At 38.9% G+C, this 22769-nt stretch overlaps 1 protein-coding gene across 3 annotated transcripts in view; it reads left to right on the top strand.

The window, feature by feature from the left end:
- Window positions 1–8191, top strand: part of LOC127434183 (contactin-associated protein-like 2) — a 508727-nt gene extending 500536 nt beyond the window's left edge. For all 3 annotated transcript variants that reach the window (XM_051686737.1, XM_051686736.1, XM_051686738.1), the window contains 3 exons: window positions 2943–3173; window positions 5213–5284; window positions 5472–8191. In XM_051686737.1, coding sequence (XP_051542697.1) covers window positions 2943–3173; window positions 5213–5284; window positions 5472–5671 — 503 coding nt within the window. In that variant the 3' untranslated portion in view covers window positions 5672–8191. The remainder of the gene's footprint in view (window positions 1–2942; window positions 3174–5212; window positions 5285–5471) is intronic.
- The last annotated feature ends 14578 nt before the right edge of the window (window positions 8192–22769 follow it).

The raw sequence follows: 22769 nt of genomic DNA, 5'->3' as shown, positions 1-22769 counted from the left end.
ATTTATTATCGCTACCATACCAGGCTCTAAACAAAGCAGTGATTTAGATGCTTTCTTAGATTGCTTGCTGATCTGATTAGTCACAAGAAGACAAACAGCAATTAGGCAATGATAAACTGTAAGTCCAAATTGGAAAAATCGATGTTTGTTTATTCTAGTAACTATGACTCAGGGTAAATTCATCAGTTTGCGGAAACAAAGAAATCTGCAGTGCTCCCTCCTCCCCACTAATGTCGTCTGCATGGGCAGCTGTATAACTGCAACACTGGCTGATTTGATCCAGCTGCCTTTAATATAAAATTATCATCAAGGGGGTAAAACCTTGTATGGAAAGTGCCATTTTCTCAAAACAACAGTTAATGTAGTGCACATCTTGCTGCTGGTAATCAATGCATCATGAAGAGCGAGGGGAGAAATCTCAAGAGCTTTCCACCTGAATTTGTAGCAGCAACATTCAGTCAATTCTCAGAAATATTCCAGCCACGTATCATGGTTGTGTGGAACTGGAATATACAGCAGAATGTGTCATATTCCATACAATACACGTGACATGTTTGTGCTTTGCCAATCAGGTGCTCTGCAAAAAAAAATAAATAAAAAAAATGTTTTAGATCTGAATCAAGAATAAAAAATATTTAATTTGCCTTGGCTTGATGTCATTTTTTTCATACAAGTGATCAAAAACCTGGTGCACTCAAAAGAATTTCTAATTTCATATTCTAATAACTCAAAAGAAAGGCACTACTCGAATAATTAATAATTAAAGATAATTAACTTCAGAGATGTAACATCTCCACAGCTCTGTTGCTTCTTATTACTCCAGTTGCTTCACAATGAAAAACAGGTTGCTGCAACCCACAAGGCAGATCAGATTTTATGTATTGGTATTCATTGGCGTCTTCCAGAGAATGAACAAGTGTTCTGTCTGGCAGTGTGCCTGTGACAACCAGAGATGGAGACTAGTATTCATGAGGATGTTATCACATTTTTTCACTTTCTACTAAGGCCATTCCTTTTTGCAGGAGTGTAATGTACTTCAGAAATTACACTTCATTAATATCCTTAAGTATTATTTTTACAGGGGTCATGACATGCCTTTTTATTTAATAATTTTAATGTTCCTTGAGGTTCACTTATAATATTAGTAAAGTGTTTGAACAAAAAACGTCATATAGTTAAAATAAAGTCATATATTTGTGAAACATGATCATTTTCCACCCTCATTCTAATCCTCTGTCAGAGACTCTCAGTTTTGGTGTTGCTTCTCCTATAAGACTTGACAGTAAACGTCCACTGTTCTGATTGGCTCTCTGCTCTTCACTGACCTGCTTTCACCTTGTAATCTTACTGCTCACCGCTGCTGGGCGGGGCTATGGAAGTGATAAGGTAAAGTAGGGATTGATGTGTTGTTGTGCAGAAGGTCAGACGCAAATGTCTACCACAGTGTGACATCACAATGTGGAGGAAGTATAGGGAACGAGTTGTTTTGGCAGCTTGATTTCAACAAATGCTCTTTTTGCAGTGAGGACGTTTTGTGTTCTGAAACTTACAGTATGTTTTTATAGTACAATGAACTCTTACATGTCAAAATTTAATTCCTCATGTCATGACCCCTTTAATGATGCTGAGTTTAGGAAACTTAATTCCACAATAAAAAGTACATAACATCATTGCTAATATTCATGATGTTGCTTAACGGTAGCAGAATTACTGCATATATATCTTGAATATTTAATATATCATCCAACCCTGATCATGAATCAGTTTATTCTCATGCTTTTCAAGGCTAAAACATCCTCATTGTATTTGAGATATGATGCAGAATTGTCCCATTGAGTGCAAATGTGTCACTTCATGCACATTTTAAGGTCTGAAATAAATTGATTGGAGAAAAGGGAATGTTGATATGTGAGGTTTGCCATGATTTTGCACTACCCAGAGATATTCTTTCATCTATTACATACTGTAAGATCATTCTCAATTCTCTGAAAACGTTACTTGGTAGCAAAAGATTTTGGATCTGAGAACTCAAAAAAATCAACATTCCTATGAGATGTACTTGATGTACACCACAGACAGCTTGCTTTGTTTTTTTATCTACTGTTCTTGTTGTGTGTTTTCCATGTGCAGTATCTTAAGAGAATGTTTCACTGTAGAGACAAAAGTGTGTGCTTTACCCCTGGCTGTGGAGAGAAAGCCGCCGTTAGCTGCATGCATAGAGCACACTGCAGCTTCTTTGAAGAGGCTTTATATATAACACAGGTTTCAAGAAGCTGAGCAGCAGTCAAACTGACACTTTTGTCTGTGTTCAACAGAGAGCGTACAGCAGGAAAACGTCTGCTGCACTTTCAAGGTATCACGATATCACGCTGTGTCTGGACTCTGGAGAGAAATATAAGAATAGCTGAAATATATAGAGTACTTTATGAAAATACTTGAAGACTGGGTTTCAGGCTTATTTCTTTGATTGCTCTGCTGTTTGTTTTTAAATATCATGGAGCATTATGATCAGTGTGGACTGTTGAGCACCAATCAACACTTTTCTATTCAGTAAAGATATCTGTAAACAAATATCTGTATTTGCATTTAAAATACAGCAATGAATTTGTAAAATATCCTTAAGTGCACCAGGGAATGACTTACATTAAGAGAAGGCTTGATTATCATCATGTTTGTAATGCAAGTGGGAATTATACATTCTTTGCTTAAACACTTTTTTTTGGGGACACCATCGAAATGCAGATCTCTTTTGTATTTACATTATACATGAACATGCATTGATCTTGTCCTCTTAGTGCAATGAAATGGAAGAATTTTTCCGAGAACAAGGCTTGGATCAGTTTTCTTCTATTTTGGGCTGTATTGCATTTCAAACATTTGGATACAGATTATTGCCTTGAACTGAATCTAACTTTCGGTGCATGTCTCTATTCTTCCTGCAGAAACTGGTCACATCGACCCAGTACTTATAGAGAAGTACAACACCCCCGGGTTTGTGGGCTGTTTGTCGAGAGTCCAGTTCAACAACGTCGCTCCTCTGAAAGCCGCACTCAGGTCCCGTGGTTCTGTAACTGTCTCACACCAGGGTAAACTGGTGGAATCCAACTGCGGCGCATCACCCCTCACAATCCCACCCATGTCTGCTGCAACTGACCCATGGCACCTAGATGCAGGTGAGCATCTTTAACCTCCTGAGACCCCCTCATGACTGCTGTGTGCTTTTTCCATTTCACTTTTTGTAACAAGTAGCAGCTAATAAACAAGCAAATAAATATATATATCTAGAGTTGCTACTCTTTACAACCAGACAGGTTTCAATTAAAAAACCTAAAGAGGTTTCTTATCAGAGGCACTTTTGTTGGCGCTGTGCCCGTAGGAGCACTTCCTGGTAATCAGCGTCATGTTGTTTTGTCATGTGACGCGGTGCACCAGAAGTTTAACCTTTAAATGACAGTGTAGAGTCTTGTGAATGGTATTCATTCGGTTTTAGTTCATTTAGATTATGCGTTGCATATAGCAAAGCCAAAATACAATGTCCACACATGTGGACGTGGGGTCACACGAGGTTAAACCACCATAATAAACAAGGAACCTTAACAGATGATGGTCAGTTAAAGGAATCACCCATATTGAAAATTATGTCATCATTTACTCATCTTCGTGTTGTTCCAAACCTTTATGACTTTCTTTTTTTTCCATATAGCACAAAACATGTATTTTTGAAGAATGTTTTGGCTATTCTTGTCCATAGACAAGAATTGTCCATTTGGTGCTTGACAGGGCTTGTCCTCATTGAAAGTGAATGAGGACAAGCCCTGTCAAGCACCAAAATGACCAAAGAGGGTGTTCATTCTGTTCCACACATAAGCCTATTGTATGGCTTCAAAAGATTTTATATGGCTTCAAGATACTGTACTTTTATTGTGCTTTTTTGCCACTTTGGACCTTGACACTCCCAGTCCTCATACACTTTTATTATATGGAAAAGAGATAAAAAAAGAAGAGGATATTCTTCAGAAATTCAACTTTTGTTTTCAACAAAAGAAAGAAAGTCATATGGGTTTAGAATAAGAATAGGGTGAGTAAGTATGACAGAATTGTCATTTTGGGGTGAATTATTCCTTTTAAGATCAACGTACTGTATAGGTGGCTTTAAAGAATTCATTAAAATATTTGTTTGAGTACCCTGATATCAGGAAAAATCACCCTCTCAAGCATGTTTCTGTGCTGTATTGAGCACATGGGTGCTCTATGTATTGTTGCTATTGCAGCTGAATTTTTCAGAGCCCTGTATAGAAATGTCTCAGCCCTGCAGTATTTCTCAAGAGAGCAGTAAAACGGCATAGATTCATTTACAATACTAGCTTATTGATCACCCCTTTTTTTAACTCGACGGTAAAGCATTGACCTGACCATAGAGATTTGTCCCCTGTAAATGTCTTTACAGAAAACCATGAAAATGTGCCTCTGAACTGTCACAGTTATTGGACTGCTTGATTGAAACATGCTACACTAATTCTCAATGAACGAGTAGTACAGCACTTTTTTACATTTTACTGGTGCATTACATTTAGAGCAGTCACCACAACCATGGCTAAGTAAAGTGATCTCCCGCTTTCCTTCATGTGGTACAGAATGCACATCATTGTGACACTACCATTCTATAAAATGGTCAAGGGCCAGTTGTCAACAAAAATGGTTTCTGTAAAGGCTATGCTTCACTTAGCTGTAAAAGTATTGGACAAAAATTTGGATACTTTATCAGTATTTTGGGTCCTTTTCTTTTCATTAGAGAGAAACTTTACATTTTAAATGTGTTTATCTGCTAAAAAAAAAAAATAGTTTTTTAAGAGTCCACCAGCATATATACTGTATATTGCTTCAGAGCTAACAGAGATATACTAAAAGCCACAAAACTCAAATTTTTATCTCATAGGTCTTTCAATCACCACTCGGAATTGCAAAAATTAGCCTGTTCTGCATATATTTAGCGCATTTGATCTTTTGAATTCATTGACAATTCTGTGCTCTGACAATGTGACATTTGTTAACACCAATCCAGGCTCTAATACGGAGGTCTGTGCAGTGCTTGTTCTGCAAACCTGCGATAATTTATTTATCACAGTTTTAGTTTAGTTACAATCACAGTTACAATCAGTTACAAGTGGCTAGGATGTATAATGCAATTACTTGATGACTATATTTCATGTAGGTGCTGATTTCCCCTTTAATGAGGAAAGAGTCATACCAGATGGAGTTAATAGGAACTCAGCTATAATTGGAGGTAAGGTGCTTTGAGACACAGCTTAGCATTTACTTTTCTTTCAAAAAGAATGTATACTTTATATATTCGTATCCATTTTTAATTATTTACAGTATCTTTCCTCTTTTGGCCAGTGGTTTAAGTCAAAACAATAGCATACATACAGTAGGTATGAACTGTGGTGAATGTGTTCTCCTTTATCTCACAGGCATCATCGCAGTGGTGATCTTCACTATTCTGTGCACTCTGGTGTTCCTGATCCGGTACATGTTCCGCCATAAAGGCACCTACCATACCAACGAGACCAAGGGGGGTGAATCATCTGAATCGGCTGATACGGTCATTATCGGCACTGACACCAATTTCACAGAGACCATCGATGAAAGCAAGAAGGAATGGTTCATCTAATGCACAAGCTCTGACCAGAGCAGAGGGGTGGGGGTGTATAAACTCTTTCAGATTCTTTTTTTAGTTATCAGAGCTAACGTTTTGGGATCAAACTCATCACCAGTTTGAGAAACTGTTCTATACATAGTAACTGGCTTGTCTCTTTCTATTGTGTTTTGGCAAAAGTCTTTAAAAGTGTTTCACCATGTGTTCTTTTGTAAAGAAACATAATTATTGGCCAAAATCCTTACATTTATGGAAAGTTTTATTTCACACTATATTATCTTTTCTTTCTTGTGTTCTTTTGATTAATCTTACATGCAGTCATTGTGTGGAAAAGATTGATGGTAAATGCTAAATGTTCTATATACATATTTTTATTGCAAAATTGACATTAGATTGTATATCATTTATATTTCAGTGAAGGGAGAAAATTGAGGCATGCACCAAGAATTTTGTCAAATAAATGCTGTCTGTTTATAGCATTCTGCACAGCTATGCTGATTTATTTCTTGTGAAAGTCTTCAGTTTATTGTTCCTTGCCAAACACCTCAGTCTTAAGCATTTGTTTTGCTGAATGCTTATATCATGGCATAAAGATGTAATGTTGAGAGATAATTTTTTGTCTGATTGATTCATTTAAACAGGCTCTGGTAAAAGTACTGGCATTGTGATATCTGGCAGATCAATACCCAAACAAGTACCATTAATGTCTGTCATGGCAAGTGAAGAGGGCAGGACTACTGACACCCAGTTAAAAGACTTAATTCAAGGTGCCTTTAGGATTCAACCAGTTGGCTTTCTGTTTATGTAGTAACTTTATCCAGTTATATAGGTAAAGAGGAAATCCCAACAAACTAAATGGCTATTGTTTATTTGGTTTATTTGTCTGAGCAGAAAGTAGACTCAAAGTTCATGAGTTTTGGAGTTTTTGAAACAGCAGCATTATTGTAATGTCCTTACTGGAAAATGCTACAATATTTAAATAATTTATTGCAAGTGTTCACTTGTTTTCTACTTGTTTTTACATTAAATATGTCGTCAAAATCATTTTCATTGTGTTTTTATATAGTATTATTTAAACTTTTTAAAATAAAATGTCTAATAAAAGTTAATTTCCATAGATTACCCATTTTCTCAGACACTGGTTTACAGATCAATTTTAGCTAACTCACATTGCTCACCGTCAGATTTAAATGTGATAAGTTTAATGTGATAAATATCTAATATCTTTGATATCTCAACTTTCTCTGTCATGACACATCTGCCACGTATTGGAGTAATTCTGAGTGCTTTTGTCTCTGACACAGTATAATCAGTATAATTCTCTCATAGAGATGTCAAGCAACACAAGCTTTGAATGTTGTCTCGCACCCATCAGCACTTATACTTATTTGCAGCAGGTGGATATGCATCTTCTTACTGTCCAGTTGCAGTTTTATTCTTTGGAATTAAGGTTTTATGTGTAATGATATAAGATTGGAAGGGTCTCTAGTGTTCATGATCACATCACAAACCGTTTTTGGAGATTCATGAGAATGTAAAAGAGTCCTGATGTTTTAATGGTTGGACCTTAAACACTTTTTATATTCTAATAACAAATTCTACATCCCTCACTTACATCAATAATTTAAACTTTGGTTTGTATAATTGTAAGGTTACAATAACATTCACAATAAATGAAAAAATATGAATATATTTTTATGATGATATTTTGTAGATGACCTAGCCTTTCATTGTTTCTCATCTTTGTGTATTAGGGGAGGCCTGGATTTTTCTTAAAATTCTAAGGATGTGTAAAAAAGAAAGTTGTACTTGAATGTTCCTTGTAGTGGAGACAGAGAAAGCTTTGATAATTGTCATAATAATGCCCCTTTTCATACATTTTTCAATATTATTCTTTCAAATGCTTAGTTTTTGTTTTTTGGAGGTGAAGTGATGTTTTCTTTCTTTGCTTTCTTTTCATGGCTAGAAGTGTGTTTAATTAATGTTATTTATTAATTTATTTATTTTTTGGTTTTTTAAACAGATCAGCCCTGCTGTCTCTTTCTCATTTGGCACATGTATAGGCCTTTTATTAAATGTAAATATAGACGTTTTTTATCACAACAATTCAAGGCAGTTTTTTTCTTATTTAAGAGTAAATATTAGAGTGAAAGTGTAAACAATATAACACATTTACTCATCAGTATCTCATAATATAATTGCATTCTACTTGTGTATTAAACTTATTGTTTCAATGGCAGCATGACCACTGTATGTTGAATTGTAAATATTGTACTTTAAACTATTGTACAATATCACAATTATATTTACTCCTGGGAACATATTTTTTACCTTTTGTTATGATGTCGACAAGTCAGGAATGAATAGTACAATACCTTTTATATTTAGAACAACTCAGTTCTCTACTGGCTGTTTAACGTATGATATTTGTACTGACCTCTTTTCATCCATCTCATTATTGTGTGAGGCCTGATTGGAAAGCAAGAGAATTCCTCATTGATGTGGCTATTCTTATGGGAAGGGAATAAAAAGAAGTACCTATCAAATGTTTGTCATGTATATTATTTGAAGTCAACTTCAATACCGTCATGACATCAAACTTAGATTGGACCTCAAATGTTTTATTACAGCACTACACTTGCATATACAGTGTCATATTATAATTTGAGATATTATTTTAAGTTGATGGTTAAACATGGAAGGTAAAGTACAGATTATTTATTGCCAATGATGCAATACACAAACTAATCTCCTTATTTTTAATTATTCTTAACGATTTAATGTTCTGAGCTCTGGAAAAAATGTTTAGGGTTTTTTTTTTTTTTTTTTTTTTTTTTTTGAGAGAAGTATTTCAGATCATTATTTCAATCATAGCCAAAGTTCTAATCTGTAGTCATTCATTCCCCTTTCCAAAAGATAATGAAATAACCAAAGTTCAGCCATGCAACTCTGTGGCACAAGCTGATAGGTTCTTTGATTTATAATCTGTTAGCCAATCGGCTTGCTCACATGTGACATATTAATCCAACCAGCTAACCTGGCGTAAACTGATTGGTCCTCTGAGTTGTTATCGGGGAGCCAATCAACTTGCGTCTCTCTCTTGTCCATCATTTATATGGTTCAGTTTTGCCATTAAGCTGGTTTCTTCTCCAGTGTGCTGCAAGAGTTTTCTCTTTGAAAATGCTATTTGCTCAGGTGGTTTGATAGGGGTTTCTTTCTATCAGCTTGCATGATAAGGTCTGCTTTGGCCATGACACAAAGAAGTGTGTCTTAATAAGGTAAGCCTTAGACAAATATGGCTGGCACACATCGATATCTTAGGTCATTAGATTAAAAAAATTCACAAATACTGTAGTTGGGCTAAGTCACTAATTACATAATCTCTGGGCTTTCCTGGCTCAGGTACACATTATGAGTTGGGTTACTAAGCTAATCAGCTAAGCAGGCCAAGGCACACAGAAATTTAGTTCATTAGCATTGCTCCATTTGGCCTGTGGTCTAGGCACACCTAGTTGTCATACACTCACTGCACATGGCTCTTCAGAGCAGCAGCAGTACATTAGTATTGGCCTAGATCTGCTTTGTTGGGGGGTTGTTTTCTGTTTGCATTTATGCAGCTTCCCTGCTTTGTTGGGGGATTGTTTCAAATATCTGTTTGAGCAGCTGCATGTAACACATCCTCGATGCAGCGTGTCTTGCATTTTGTCTCATTGTGCAGAAGCAGCAGCATGTCCACATGCTAACTCAGTATGTATGTTTTTTTCTAGCATTAGCAAGTCTCTGTACTTGCTCTGCAGCAGCAGTGTTAGCAGATCAAGTCCACCAAGACCAATATTCTATCAATATGTCAAACATTCACATGATAAATCTTTCCAAAGGTTGGCATGACTGAACTAATGCAGTAAATTCCACACTAGTATTTATGTTATATACTTAGTAAACGTTAGAGAAATTTGTGGATATTTTGAAAGTTAAGCAGAAACTTGTTGACTTTATATGTCGTGCAAACATTACCTGACTCTGTGTTGATGTTATAGCACTCGATTTTAAAATGAACATGACCATTGTTGAACAAGTTCCAGTCACTCTCCAATGTGCATCCATGAGGGGAATCCATTCACGGCAGAGTTTATTTTATTTACTGAGATAACCACCTCCTCGGCTCTATCATAGGACAGAGTGTAACGGTCAACTAGTATGTTACCACAGTAAGTCACTGCTTGCTGATACCATACATATGAATGGGGAGAGCCGTAAGCTGACACCTTGTCGCAAAATTGTCAGTCTTTTCTCATAAAACACCAATTTTACTGTAGTAAACTGCAAACATAGTTTATTCCAAAAGGATTTAATGTGAAACGTGTTGATTAGTGGACAGGCAGTCAGTCAGTTCATTAAGTGATGAGTTGTTTCATCACAAAAGCTGTTTATTCAGCATACTGAAGCATCTCCTCCATAGACATCCATTTAAAAAAACGGCCTCTTGTCTCGCCAGTGTACCGCCCATAGAATGTCTATGGGAGTGCCGCGTTATGTTATTTTATGCTAAGCTTGTAGGCTCCCTTATGTTGAAGGGTTCTGGTTCATGCTGCCTCTTGTGTGACAAGTGCATTGGCATTTCACGCTAGAACTGACACAATACAACTGGAAGTGCAGCTCGATTTGTTTATAACAGTACGCTGTTCACAAGCTTCATTGGTTTTGCTTTTATTTGAAAATTCCACTGTGCTTACATCACACGAGAGACAGCGTGAACTGATTTCCCTCATGTACGTGCATTGGAGAGCGAAGTAAACAGTTATAGTGAAAAGGACATAAATATTGATCTTTTTCACCCAAAGCGATTGTATCTCTTTAGAAGGAATTCATTTAACAACTGGAGTCGAATGGATTATTTTTACTATGATTGTCTGTGCTTTTTACAGCTTTAAAGTGCTGATCACCATTCACTTGCATTGTAAGGACCTACACAAAGTCATACACATACTGTATGGGATGGCATGAGGATGAGTAAATGAGAGAATTTTCATTTTTGGGTGAATTATCCCTTTAACATCTAAGTGAATCTAAACAGCTATTTGTCAGCAAATTTTATTAACTTGGCACTACCTTGATGTTTCTCTAAATTAGATGTGGAGTTGGACACAGTTGGATTTTTTTTCTTAAAGCAAGTCAGAATGCAAACAGAAGGCAGTTTGCAGTAGAGGTCTGCACAGGCCTTAACCCTTTCATACATACCATTAATAACTGGGTCCCGCAGAGTAGCATCACATGTGTTTTTGCACCAGCCAGTTACATTACAAGCTGCCAGATTCAAATCGGCTTTCATGCCGACACGGGCTGCGCTGGTCAAGCGTCTGTTATTTATATTTGCTCAAACAGTTAATCATACAGTCTTTTAAACCACAGAATAAGTTTATTTATATACATACATCCAACTCGTCACCAAAGTACCATGATAAAAAGTTTACAGCTCTTATACACACAGTCAATACATCAAACGCGATCTTCCTCCGATGCGTGCTGCCATTTGTTTAAATAAGTAGCAATTGTCAGTCGTCAAACAAACGGCTACTCAGTCTTCAAGCACATAATGTTTATTTTATGTAACAAACAGCCAAATTGTCAAAGTACCATGATAATAGTCCACAGCGTGTATATGCACAGCCATCATATAAATGCAATCTTCCCATGCATGCAGCCACGTCTGCTGATTAGGTGCAGCTGCAGTTTTTATTAACACAAACAGCAACTCAAACAGCCTTTTCAGGCATATAATATGTTTGTTTTCTGAAATAGACAGCCAAACTATCACAAAAGCACCACAATAACATTTAAAACTATACTCATAGTATGCTCACAGTGAAAACATGCTGATCGAGCATGATTATCCATGCATGCAGCCAGGTCTGTTTACATTAGCGCTTGTCACACACACGTATACTCACACACAATGTCTGAAATGTCAAAAAAAAAAATGACAGTTATAAAAATGAATTGAATAAAACAAACAGTACAGCAGACATAACCCATTTGTTTGCATGTTTACTATATTATATACAGTAGTTTTTATGACAAGAAATCAAAAACTAAACTAAAATAATAACGTCTACACTCTGCCCCCCTCTACTGGCTGTGCAGTGACACATGCAAAAATAACTAATTCCAGGGGGCACTGCAGAGGAATTTAGACCCTCATGAAAAGGTTCAAATGAAACCCGACCCATACCCGAGACTGTGTGGCCCTACCCGGCCCGAACAAAACAGTCAGATTTTAAGTCTGAACCCGACCCGAAATCGCTTACTATCTAATTTCTTCTCATAGCAAGTACTGTTGTTATGGGCTGTATTTTATGTAAGCATATAGGCAACATTCATAACAGTACTGAAACAGTAAACATACAGTTTTAACAAGGCATGGCAGCCCCTCAGTACACTAGAGTAGAAGGGGAAAAAAGCAATGCCTAATCTTTATTTGCTGAAACTTCACTTGGTGCACAACAATCTGGAATAATATGAAACAATGCAACAGTCCCCTCTGTGCAAACTGAACTTGTTTAGAATGTTGAATCTTTGTGACAGCTGTGCTAAAAACAATCTAGACGCAGCGCAAATAATGAAACGGAGTGCAGGTATCTCAACATGCATTTTTTAAGTTCTTTTTAACTTGACATGGTGTTTAAAATATGCCGGTCCTGTGTGAGACGCTGAAGAAAAAGCGAGACATGGTGCAAAATGTCAAAGACATTCGTCCAGCATGTGTTTAAACAATAGGAAAACAGAACAGACTCCCGCAAAAACATGTTCGGTGTTAACGGCCCCTAACTCATCCGTTCACGTGTCTGTGAGTGAGAGCACGTGTGCGAAACAAGTTCGTTAAGCCTGTTTATTTTTTCCTTAATTACAAACCCGACCCGAACCCGAAGTCCTACTTGAAAAACTGATCCAAACCCAGTCCAAAACCCGTCGGGTTCTCTGGTTCTGTCGGGCCCGGGTCCAGTTGCATACCTCTAGTTTGCAGTCAATGACAATCAGGGACTAAAAATTTAAAGTTTCATTTCAGTTCGTTCTGAGCAGCAACAAAAAACATGTGTCCTGGTTCTGAAGATCGCAGCCTCATTTCCAAATGGTAACCGGTTAGAGCAAAATAAAAGAACGGTTCATAACATTCTTTTTAAAATGGCAGTACTCTGTGCTATGGGGTGGATGAAATACCAATTGCAGTTTTGCAAGAGAAACAAGCAACATTGTTTGGAAAAACAAGTCCAAAATAAGCCACTTGCCTCTCCAACATAAGTGGGGAAAAAAGCAATGATTTTTCCTGTGTGATGGATTTATCAGCATTGAAACCATAAGCATACAGTGAATACATTTGAATAAAGTATCATTTTAATTAACAGATCTGCTTTTCAGTCAAAACCCGGCAGCATTAAATCTGTATTAATGCATCATATCTAACAATAATTCAGTGAAGACTTGGAAACAACTGAGAAATATACTTTTTCCTCTGTTTTCCTTGTATCTGTATTAATCATGCATGTACATGTAGTAATTATACATTTATTTAATTATACAAAATGCCAATATTGTAACACTCCTTTGACTGTGAAGCATGTGCTCCTGATCTGCCCTATTTTTAATGTCAACAATGCTTTTTATCTGGAAAAACCTTGAGAGACTTGTTTTGGAAGATGTGCCCAGGTAAGCTCTTGGAATTATCAAAAGTGCAACAGGATCTTTTATAGAATTGATTTACTGTACTGGATTGAATAGTCTCCCTTTATTCTATGTATTGTTTTTGCAAGGTGTTTTGTATTTATTAATTGTTTGATTGCCACCTGTATTTGCTATGAAATTGTAGCTGATATGGCAATAAACGCCACACAAACAAACACCAAATTATACACAAAATTAACCATATTTTCAAGATAACTGGGTGTTACTTGCAGGTTAAGAATATTTGACGTTGATGACTCGGTGCTCTCTTATCTGAGCCCTGAAGCAGTTGATTAATTAAAAATACCAATCCAGTGGGGCAATCCCCAACAAAGACAGTCTTTGACTAATTCACTGAAGTGACATTATTAAGTGTGTGTGTGTGTGTGTGTGTGTGTATAAATACAGTGTAACATATTTATTAAGAATTACACAATGTATCATGCAGTTATAAAAAATAAAAAGCACTTGGCTTGTTCTGTCTCAAGTAATTAAGGAAACTCGTAGTTTGTAAATATTACTGTAGAGAGTTTGTGTTATGTAATTATCATACAGTGTGCTTCTGTAAACACTAGAGGTCGCTGTATCTGAGTTGTGGTGTATGAAGCTTCAGTCGCTCTAAAACGCCCATTGTTTATGGCACCTTTCTCCCATTGCGCTCTAAAACGGCATAACATAACATCAGAACAGTCAGATCTAGAACAATAACATATTATTATTATTATTATTAGAAGAAGAAGAAAAAAATAAGAAAATCCAAAAAAACGGTAACTTGACTGTTTTAAGTGTACAAAGTAGGTACAGAAGGCAATAAATTATAACATATAAAAGGTATATAATAAGATTCAAAAAGATTCAAGGCTTTACAGAAATCCACACTCTTTCTGGCTTTGTTGTTTTTTCAAATGTTAATGTATCAAAATATTGGCCTAATTTTGAAATGTCTTATTTTATTTTTTTATGCCCATTTACATTTTTGAATATTTTTTTTATTATTATTAATTAGCAAGAATTCCCAATTCCGTTTAGCTGCCTTTTCACTGTCTCCGACATTCGCGTACGACTGTCGTATTTCTCCCCCTAGTGGCAGTCGTGATGAATTGTCATTTTGCTCGAAATGGATTTTGTTCATTGAAGGAAACGCTACCAGAGGTTTACCCCAGGATGGCATTACTCCTGTGTGTGATTTTGTTGAACAGATGAATTCAGTAAAATTCAGGATTAATATTCACTCTGTATTTATTATTAATAGTATTATTTATCCTAATTTTTTTTTTATAGTTAATAAAGTGGCGGATTTAGGCATGGGCAAAATGGGCAGGATCTTGGGGGGGGCAACCCGATTTTGCCTGGCTCCCACATCTACAGTATGGTTTCACTGTATGTTAAATATAAGAATATAAAATATCAAGGTAACTCACTTCCCATGAGAATGTATTTTTCGTAATTAACTATTTCAGAATTTTCTGAGAATGCTGTGGAAAAGAAATGCATTATTACGTAGAGATAAAATGTGAAGAAATTCAGTTTTTGATGGGAGTACAAGAAGACTAAGTGTATGGAATTATATTTTTACTGAAAAAAGTCATTGTAAATCAAATCATCATTATATGGACCTACAGAGCTGAAATATTCTTCTAAAAATCTTCATTTGTGTTCTGCAGAAGAACGTCATACACATCTGGGATGGCATGAGGGTGAGTAAATGAGAGAATTTTCATTTTTGGGTGAACTATCCCATTGTTCTAATTGTTAATTTGAAATTTGTATTTAATTTTTTTTAATAAAAAAAAACATTGCAGAATTAATGATAACTTGAAAATGAAAAGATGTGACAAATTGTTACATATCGTATATTTAGCTGTATGGAATATACTGTATAGTGAATATGTCTATCAGTTGTATAGGACAGAAGAGATTAAAAACAAATGTTCATACACTGGAAGCTGCGGTATTATATCACCCCCATTATAATATTAATCGACAAATAGTAAACAGTTGATTTAAATGCATGTGATTAGTTTTGTCTTGTCTAATGTTAACTATTTAAAATTAACACTGAACTTAGAACTTAGTGGTTGTTTGTTTTTTCTGCAACTTAATCACCTTATGCACCAGAGAAACTAGAGCGCAGCCATCTTGAAAATTTTGTCTCAGAACTTTCATTCTAGTGGTTCTCTATAGTTCCCTTATGACTCGGTACACTTCACATTGCGTTTATTAATGCATATGGGGAGTGCCTTCTTACACGACCTAGTTGAAAACTCTCTACAATAACGGCAATATTCTAATAACGCCAATATTCTAATATTGGCTATGGTGTTTGAGCCCCGCCTGATTTGGCGCGAAACTGTCTGCTATAAAAACAGGTGCACAAACACCATTTCCTCAGAATTTCTTCAAGACAGCGATCATCTCTTGTCTAGAAGCCCGTCAGCAAGCGGAATCTTCACGGCAACGACAAGACTCTCCGCTCCCCTGCAGTGCTCTGGCAAACATCACTCCGCCTCGCAGCTTGACGCTTCGCTGGTGAACGGGCCTCAGCATCCTGATTACCCGCAGCGCTTCGGCAGGAGTTGTGTATCCTTACAAAGCAACTGTATATTGTGTATTGTATATTGTGTATATAAATATAAATACATATTTATTTATACATCTAAAAGAGTCACTTACGTGTTCGCGTCTTTTTAAAGATGTCGTTCCGTAAGTTTTCCTTGTGCGAGAGGCACATCCCACTGTCAGATCAGCATGAGAGCTGCGTTTACTGTCTGCCCACACAGAGTCAGCTCTCATGCAAACTGACTGTCCTCACTGCGAGGGCATAAGTCTCAAGATGCTTCGCTCTTGAATCGCCCACGTTCTGAGGGACTATTCAGCCTCATGCGCCCTCCAACCCGCCTCTTCTTTGATACCCGAGGATTCACACAAGGAGGCATGGCGGGGCTGGGAGGTCGAGCAGGATGAATTTGAGGTGGTCCTCGTGCCGGCACACGCCCCACAAGCCCCTCAATCTCCACGAAGTGCATGTTTTCCGATACACTATGTGCGAGACGAGCTCCGGCCCTCTGAAAGAGCACGCAGCCTTGTCTGCAAATCTGCCCCATTCTTCCCTGAAGTTCAAAATGAAGTAAGTCCTGGAGCGCACCAGCGGAACAAACCCAGCAGTTCCCTCTGGGTCTGCACCAAAGGCGGCTCAGTTGGAGACTCAAAACACTTCCCATCTCCCCACTGCTGTTTGTTGGGAAAGGAATATTGTTGTTCACAATATTGTTCAATGTTGTTTGTCTTGCACTCAAATGCAATAAAAAATGCAATGAATGCAAAAAAGAATACAGCACTCGTTGCAAATGCACAAGATGCTTACACATTCTCAAAGAGCCCTGTTTCCTCTTCAAAGCACACACATTATGCACAACCACTTCCCTATGGTGAGCGACACATTATATCATATGGTGAGCAAACCAAATTGCCCTCTGTCCCGTTACGCAGACGTGTGGCAAGGCCTGATGGGTATTTCAGAATGGGTGCAAAAACGATCAAACATGGTTATACGATCCAGTTTGCACGGCGGCCACCCCATTTCAACAGTATTCGGTCTTTCATGGTTTCGTCCGAAGATGCGCCAGTGTTACAAGCCGAAATACACAATATCCTCAAAGCGCGATGGAGGTTGTGCCAAACTGTCAAGCCTAAAAAGGGTTTAACTGCCATTATTTTTTTGTTCCCTTTAAGTAAGATGGCGGGCTTTGGCCGATCCTGGATCTGAGACACTTGAATCATGCACTCACAAAGCGCCCATTCAAAGTGATTACTTGGAAACTGATCTCATCACATGTAAGCCCACACGATTGGTTTGCGTCAATAGATCTGAAGGATGCATACTTTCATATCCAAATTGTATGACATCACAGGATGTTTTTGAGTTTTGCGTTCGAGGGAACAGCATATCAATTCAAATGCCTGCCCTTCAGACTGTCTCTGGCTCCGTGCACATTCACAAAGTGCATTGATGTGGTTCTCGCCCCTCTGAAACTGAGCGGCGTGCGCATCTTGAACTACCTCCATGATTGGCTGTTACTGGCACAGTCAGAGGCTCTGTTATGCCAGCACAGAGACTTACAGCTTCAACATCTAAACAGCTTGGGCCTCAATGTGAACTGGAGCATGCTCTTCCCCCAGCCAACAGATCTCCATTTTGGGAGTCCGCCTCAACTCCATGAGCGGGCAGGCGCGCGCACCTCACGAGCGAGCGCATTCAGGCCATTCTACAGTGTCTGTTCAAACTGTGGAGAACACTTCCACTGAAGCGGTTTCAAAAAGCACTGGGATTTATGGCGGCGGCATCCGTCATTCCATTCGGTCTCTTACACATGAAACCTTCAGTGCTGGCTCAAACACCATGTGCCACGGCATGCTTGGCGCCAAGGGCGCATGCGCATCACTATATCCCACCGCTGTATAGCTATTTTAGCACCCTGGACAGCTCCTGCCTTTTACCAGCGATGTGTCGTGCTGGGGCAGGTTGTCAGGTGGAAAGTGGTGACTACGGATGGGCGGTGTGCAATGGACACCCGACTTTCGGCACCTGGACCGGTGCGAAGCGTGGCACATCAACCGCCTAGAGCTATCGGCAGTATTTCTAGCCTTAAAGGCTTTTCAGTCAGAAATAGCGAACTGTCATGTCCTGGTTCGCTCAGACAATGTGACTGTTGTGGCATATATAAACCACCATGGCGGAATTCATTCACCGCCACTGAGACTGACGCATCACCTCCTCTTATGGAGCGAGCATCTCCTCTCCCTGAGAGCGACATATGTTCCAGGCTGCCTGAATTACAGTGTGGACCTATTGTCTTGCAAAGGAATGGACACTTCATCCTCAAACTGTATTGAGGATTTGGGAAATATTTGGCAAAGCAGAAATCAATCTATTTGCCTCAGTGGGGAATACCCACTGTACCCTCTGGTACTCGAAGTCCCAAGCCCCACTGGGAGTGGACGCAATGGCCCACAAATGGCCGGCGAAACACATGCGTTTCCCTCGGTGTGCCAGATTCACTCCATCATATGCAAAGTCCGAGAGGACAAGGAAACGATTATTGGTTGTGCCGAAATGGCCCAACCAACCATGGTTTGTGGAAATGATAGAGATGCTGTACAGCTCGCCATAGGAAATACTGCTGATGAGGGATCTCCTCTATCAGGCGCAAGGCACAATCTGGCATCCCCAGCCCAAGCTGTGGAACATGCATGTGTAGACCCTGAACGGAGCATGCTAAATGCGCCAGAACTGACACATTCAGTCATGAACACCATTTTACAGGCCAGAGCGCCATCCTTGAGATGCCTCTGTGCGCTAAAATGGAATGTGTTCACTGATTAGTGTCTCACTTGTCAAAGACCCAGTAAACTGCCCCATACATGAAATTCTCATTTCTTCGAGCGATTAGATGCAGGACTCACTCCCATCAACACTCAAAGTGTATGATACTATATCTGTGTATCATGCACATGAAGCCAGCTCCACTATAGGCAAGTATGATTTAATCGAAGTTCCTTAAATGAACAAGACGATTAAATCCACCTCGGCCAGCTACCGTCCCGACTTGGGACTTTAGTCCTAAAAGCTCTCGCAGGGCCCCCCTTCAAGCCTTTGGACTCTTGATTTGCGCATGCTCTCCGTTAAGACTGCACTACTGCTGGCTCTGCCCTCAGTAAAACGGGTCTGTGACCTGCATGCACTATCAATCGACAATTCATGTCTTGAGTTTGGCCCTGGTCTTTCAAAATCCACTGTCAAACCCAGAAAAGGCTATGTGCCTAAGGTCCTAACCATACCCTTCAGAGCGCAGGTTGTTCACCTTCAGGCCTTCCCTCCGTTTAATTTGGATGAGGAGCAATCATTGCACTTATGCCCTGTGCGGGCGCTACACACATACGTTGAGCGTACACGCCAGTTCAGACTGTAATCAGCTCTTTATATGCAATGGAGGACACACGAAAAGGAATGTCCATCTCCAAACAAAGACTTTCTCACTGGATTGTCGATGCAATTGCCCTGGCTTATGAGTCGCAGGGTAAGACTTGCCCAAATGGTGTTAAAGCACACTCAACTAGAGGCATGGCCTCCTCATGGGCATGGACAAATTGTGTGTCCTTAAAAGACATATGTTTTGCAGCAGGATGGTCTTAAAACACATTCGCAAGGTTTTACAATCTAGACATAACGTCTCTTCACAAGTCCTCTCTGTTTAGAGCACTTGCTATTCACTGGCCAAATATATATACTTATGCTCCTCCTTTTTAAGGACGAGCTCCCCATCTTTTTACACAACCACCTGCATTCAGACCGTTGTAATTTTACCGTACGTCACAAGCACTTACATTATAAATAAACTCCCTTCCCGACTGAGTTCGTGAAGTTCATTCGTTCATTCATTCATTCATGACTATATGACTATATATTCATTGAGTGCTCTCCTCCTTGCCCAACATGAGGGTCACTCACTGCAGCATACTCATGTCGGTCACCATCCCACGAGACTGCGGCATCATGCTTGCTTTCTGGGAGGTTATGTCGTGTAGTGCAGTGTGATGGGATTCTGTTCCCCATATAGGTTACTAAACGCAATGTCAAGTGTACTGAGTCGTAAGGGAACGTCTTATGTACGTAACCTCGGTTCCCTGAGACGAAGTGAACGAGACATTGCGAATGCTAGCTGCACAACAAAGCTCAGAGTTCTTGAGGCACGAGCGATGCGCTCCTTGTTCTCAGTCAGAATTTCTGAGGAAATGGTGTTAATTCACCTGTTTTTATAGCAGACAGTTTCATGCTAAACAGGCAGGGCTCAAACACCATAGCCAATATTAGAATATTGGCGTTATTGTAGAGGTTTCAACTAGGTCATGTAAGAAGGCACTCCCCATTGCGTTAACGCATATGTCTTGTTCCCTTCATATCAGGGAACCGAGGTTACATACGTAACCGAGACGATATATATGGTCTTGACGTCAAAGTGTAATTGGATTTACTAGTTATAGAGTTGTCAAAAGCTATCATGAGTTTTTTAAAGTGTTCAAGGGATGTCATTAAGAACTGGAAGCAGAGCGGGGAGATTTTAAAACCAGAGTATTTCATTCATAAATACACAAGATCCTACCTTCAAGCTGTGGACCTACTGATGTGCCTCTGTACTCATGAAACTCCAAGAGACAACACAAAGTCATTTAAAATATCTCGTACAGCACCTGACCATCTTCTCGTGTCATTCACCCATTGTATCATAGTTAAGGTAAGCAGAGTGTTAAATTTTTACACACACGCGCACACACACACACACACACACATGTGAAAGTGTATGTTTTATTTTATATTCTGTTTACAACTATATATTTTTTTTTTACCAATTTGGAATGCCCAATTCCCACTACTTAGTAGGTCTGTGTGGTGGCGCGGTTACCTCAATCCGGGTGGCGGAGGACAAGTCTCAGTTGCCTCTGCTTCTGAGACAGTCAATCCGTGCATCTTATCACGTGGCTCGCTGTGCATGACACCGCAGAGACTCGCAGCACGGGAGGCTCATACTACTCTCCCCATTGAGAGCGAGAACCCCTAATCGCGACCATGAGGAGGTTACCCCATGTGAATCTACCCTCCCTAGCAACTGGGCCAATTTGGTATTATGTAACATTTTGGTAAAATGTAGGGTGTCAGAAAAAAGAACATTTAGTGTGACAAACACCTCACCAGCATTTTCACATAGTAAAGGGGTGCTGTATACTCACACCAACTCTTGGGGAAAAATACTTTCTGTGCTCCCACATGTAATCCATGTAGATTGGCTTTAATACAAACAGGAAGTTAGATGACAAAATCCGGAAGAGTGGAGCGCGGAAAAGGGGTGGGGCTGAATAAGGTTACTAAGGCTATATGAGCGACTTCTCAACTGCCCAATTGCAGAAAGCTTAAGTAGCTCTTAGTAGCCAATCCGAATGCAGGAGGCGGGACCTGCCAGAAAACGGGGTGGTGAAAAAATGTGTCTCATACCGTCTAGTAGCACGAGTTGAAATATTTTAACGCAGCTGAGGCTCAAATCGGATCCAAAAAATGTCGCATCCAGAGACGTTCGGAACCGAGAGGGGGTTCAGTGAAAAATGGCAGCTGACAGCAGGAAGTGCCTGCCAAGTCTGTCGAAGGAGGAGGAACCTGCTGCTGGCAGCCACCAATCATTAGCATCCAAACAGTGACAGCAGCCAATCGCTAAACTTCCAGAGTAATGACTAGACTATCTGTTAGTGTTAGCGGTTGAGTTCATTTTATAAAATAATTAAAACATATTTCTTTAATCGTATGTATAAAGATTCAACTAAACATTGTTAGCATTGTCATTTTTATTACAAGTCTTGTATTCTGAATAAGATAATTCAAAATTAAAATGCACTACACAATGTGGAACTGAACTTGAAATGTTTGCATTTAGAAATAACATTTTCTAAGGTTAAATAAAGGTCTATTGACAACCAAATGCAGTCGTCCTTCATTTAGAAATCATGTATAGTAGGCTCTTCCTATTGTATGAAATAAAAGACATAAGAATTACAAAGAATTTCTGCCCAATATTAATGTATGTTATGGTCTGAGAAAGACATGCAATGTTATGAAAGGCAAATGTCAAGAAAATGTTTTTGATCATTAAAAACGATGCTTTTGATTTAGGTTTAGTTCACTGTATACTTATGCTAAATGTTACTGCCCCCAAAAGGCAAAAAGCAGTAGTTTTGTCAATTTTAAGTTATTATCAAAATAATGGTAGTGATGTCCAGTTCGTGAACGAATCGTTCTTTTGAACTGGTTCTTTTTAGTGAACGAGTTCAACTAGCTCACCAAATCGGACTGAATAGTTTTAAACAGTTCGCGTCTCGAGTCAACATTGATCCACAAGTTACTCTATCTTGACCTGTCTCTTGGATGTGCCTGACACTCCGAATCGAAATGAGCCGATAACCGGGAGTAATATGATCCTAGAACTGGTGATATCTGCTTTTTTGCAATAAACTGATCCAACTAGTTCACTAATCGGACTGAACACTCGGGTCACAATGGTTCTTGAGTCACCAGTACACTGAACTGAGAAGCACCTTTCTGAGGTATCCGCTATATACTGCGAACCGATGAGCTGCTGACATTGAGCATGTGTGTGATTAAGGGGTGAAATGTATGTTTCAGGTGTATTTTGCTGAACAACAGAGAGTGTAACAATTAAAACATACTGGAAATATTTTTATGACTTGATTTGTATTATTGTTTCTTCAACGTATGAAGATGATCCAGTCTACAGCTCTCGAGTCAACAGTACACTGATCAGAGGACAGCCGTTCTCGAGTCAACAGTACACTG

Source organism: Myxocyprinus asiaticus, chromosome 44 (assembly GCF_019703515.2).
Source record: "Myxocyprinus asiaticus isolate MX2 ecotype Aquarium Trade chromosome 44, UBuf_Myxa_2, whole genome shotgun sequence".
NCBI lineage: Eukaryota > Metazoa > Chordata > Actinopteri > Cypriniformes > Catostomidae > Myxocyprinus > Myxocyprinus asiaticus.
The sequence above is the reverse complement of the archived record's forward strand: the minus strand, read 5'-3'. Positions and strand labels throughout refer to the sequence as shown.